Source organism: Poecilia reticulata, linkage group LG15, assembly GCF_000633615.1.
Source record: "Poecilia reticulata strain Guanapo linkage group LG15, Guppy_female_1.0+MT, whole genome shotgun sequence".
NCBI lineage: Eukaryota > Metazoa > Chordata > Actinopteri > Cyprinodontiformes > Poeciliidae > Poecilia > Poecilia reticulata.
The window spans coordinates 3975100-3976386 of NC_024345.1; the positions used below are offsets into that span (position 1 = coordinate 3975100).

At 48.7% G+C, this 1287-nt stretch overlaps 1 protein-coding gene across 1 annotated transcript in view; it reads left to right on the plus strand.

The window, feature by feature from the left end:
* Positions 1 to 1142, plus strand: part of LOC103476558 (myosin heavy chain, clone 203-like) — a 7946-nt gene extending 6804 nt beyond the window's left edge. Inside the window, exons 3-5 of the mRNA XM_017308814.1 lie at positions 4 to 161; positions 772 to 969; positions 1027 to 1142. Of these exons, the coding sequence (XP_017164303.1) occupies positions 4 to 161; positions 772 to 969; positions 1027 to 1142 (472 nt within the window). The remainder of the gene's footprint in view (positions 1 to 3; positions 162 to 771; positions 970 to 1026) is intronic.
* Positions 1143 to 1287: the final 145 nt, after the last annotated feature.

The following is a 1287-nucleotide window of genomic DNA, read 5'->3' on the forward strand; positions in this document are numbered from 1 at the left end:
AAGGCTGGAGACTGGACAATACTGGAAAGGCATATGGGAAAGGGAGGCGTCCCACAACAGCAATGCACAGTGGCTAACCTCTCTACGAGAGGACCACAGCAACCTCCCTGAACAAGCCCCAGTAACCATCACTGTGGTAGATGTCCAAGAAAGAGTCTCGGGTATGAAAAACTGGACAGCACCATGACCTGACATGATCCATGCCTACTGGCTGAAGAAACTCACTGCCCTCCATGAGCGACTGGCAACTCAACTGAACCAGCTGCTACAAAATGGGACTCACTCTGAATGGTCAACTGAAGGGCACACAATCCTGTTCCAGAAGGATCTCTCAAAGGGTTCAGTCCCATCCAACTATCGGCCAACAACCTGTCTCTCTACAACATGGAAGCTCATGTCAGGCATCAGATAAGCTAAGATAAGCGGGCACATGGATAAATACATGAGCACGGCACAGWAGGGCATAGGCATAAATAGCAGAGGAGCCAAACACCAACTCCTGGTAGACCACACAGTCGCCCGAGACTGCAAAACCTGACACACCAACCTGTGCACGGCTTGGATTGATTACAAGAAAGCATATGACTCAATGCCACACACTTGGATCATTAGAGATGTACAACATCAATACGACTCCAAGAGCCTTCATTGCAAACTCTACGGGGCTGTGGAAAACCACCCTTGAAGCCAACTGCAAACCACTTGCACAAGTGTCCATCAAATGTGGCATATACCAAGGAGATGCTCTGTCTCCACTGCTGTTCTGCATAGGCCTGAACCCCCTCAGCCAAATCATCAGCAAGATTGGCTATGGATACCGACTCAAGAATGGGGCCACAATCAGTCACCTCCTCTACATGGATGACATCAAGCCTTACACCAAGAGCGAGCGAGACATCGACTCACTGATCCACACCACCAGGATCTACAGCACTGACATTDGGATGTCATTCGGACTAGAGAAGTGTGGTCGGATGGTTACAAAGAGAGGGAAGGTCATCCACACAGAAGGGGTCTCACTCCCAGAAGGAACAATAGCAGACATTGAGGACAGTTACAAGTACCTCAGGAAACCACAAGCAAATGGCAACCTCGATGAGGTCACAAGAAAGGAGCCACAGCTAAATACCTCCAACGAATAAGGCAAGTCCTGAGAAGCCAACTCAATGGCAAGAACAAGATCTGTGTAATAAACAGCTATGCCTTACCAGTAATCAGATACCCTGCCGGAATAATTAGCTGGCCAATGGAAGAGATAAAGGCCATGGATGTTAAGACTCGGAAGCT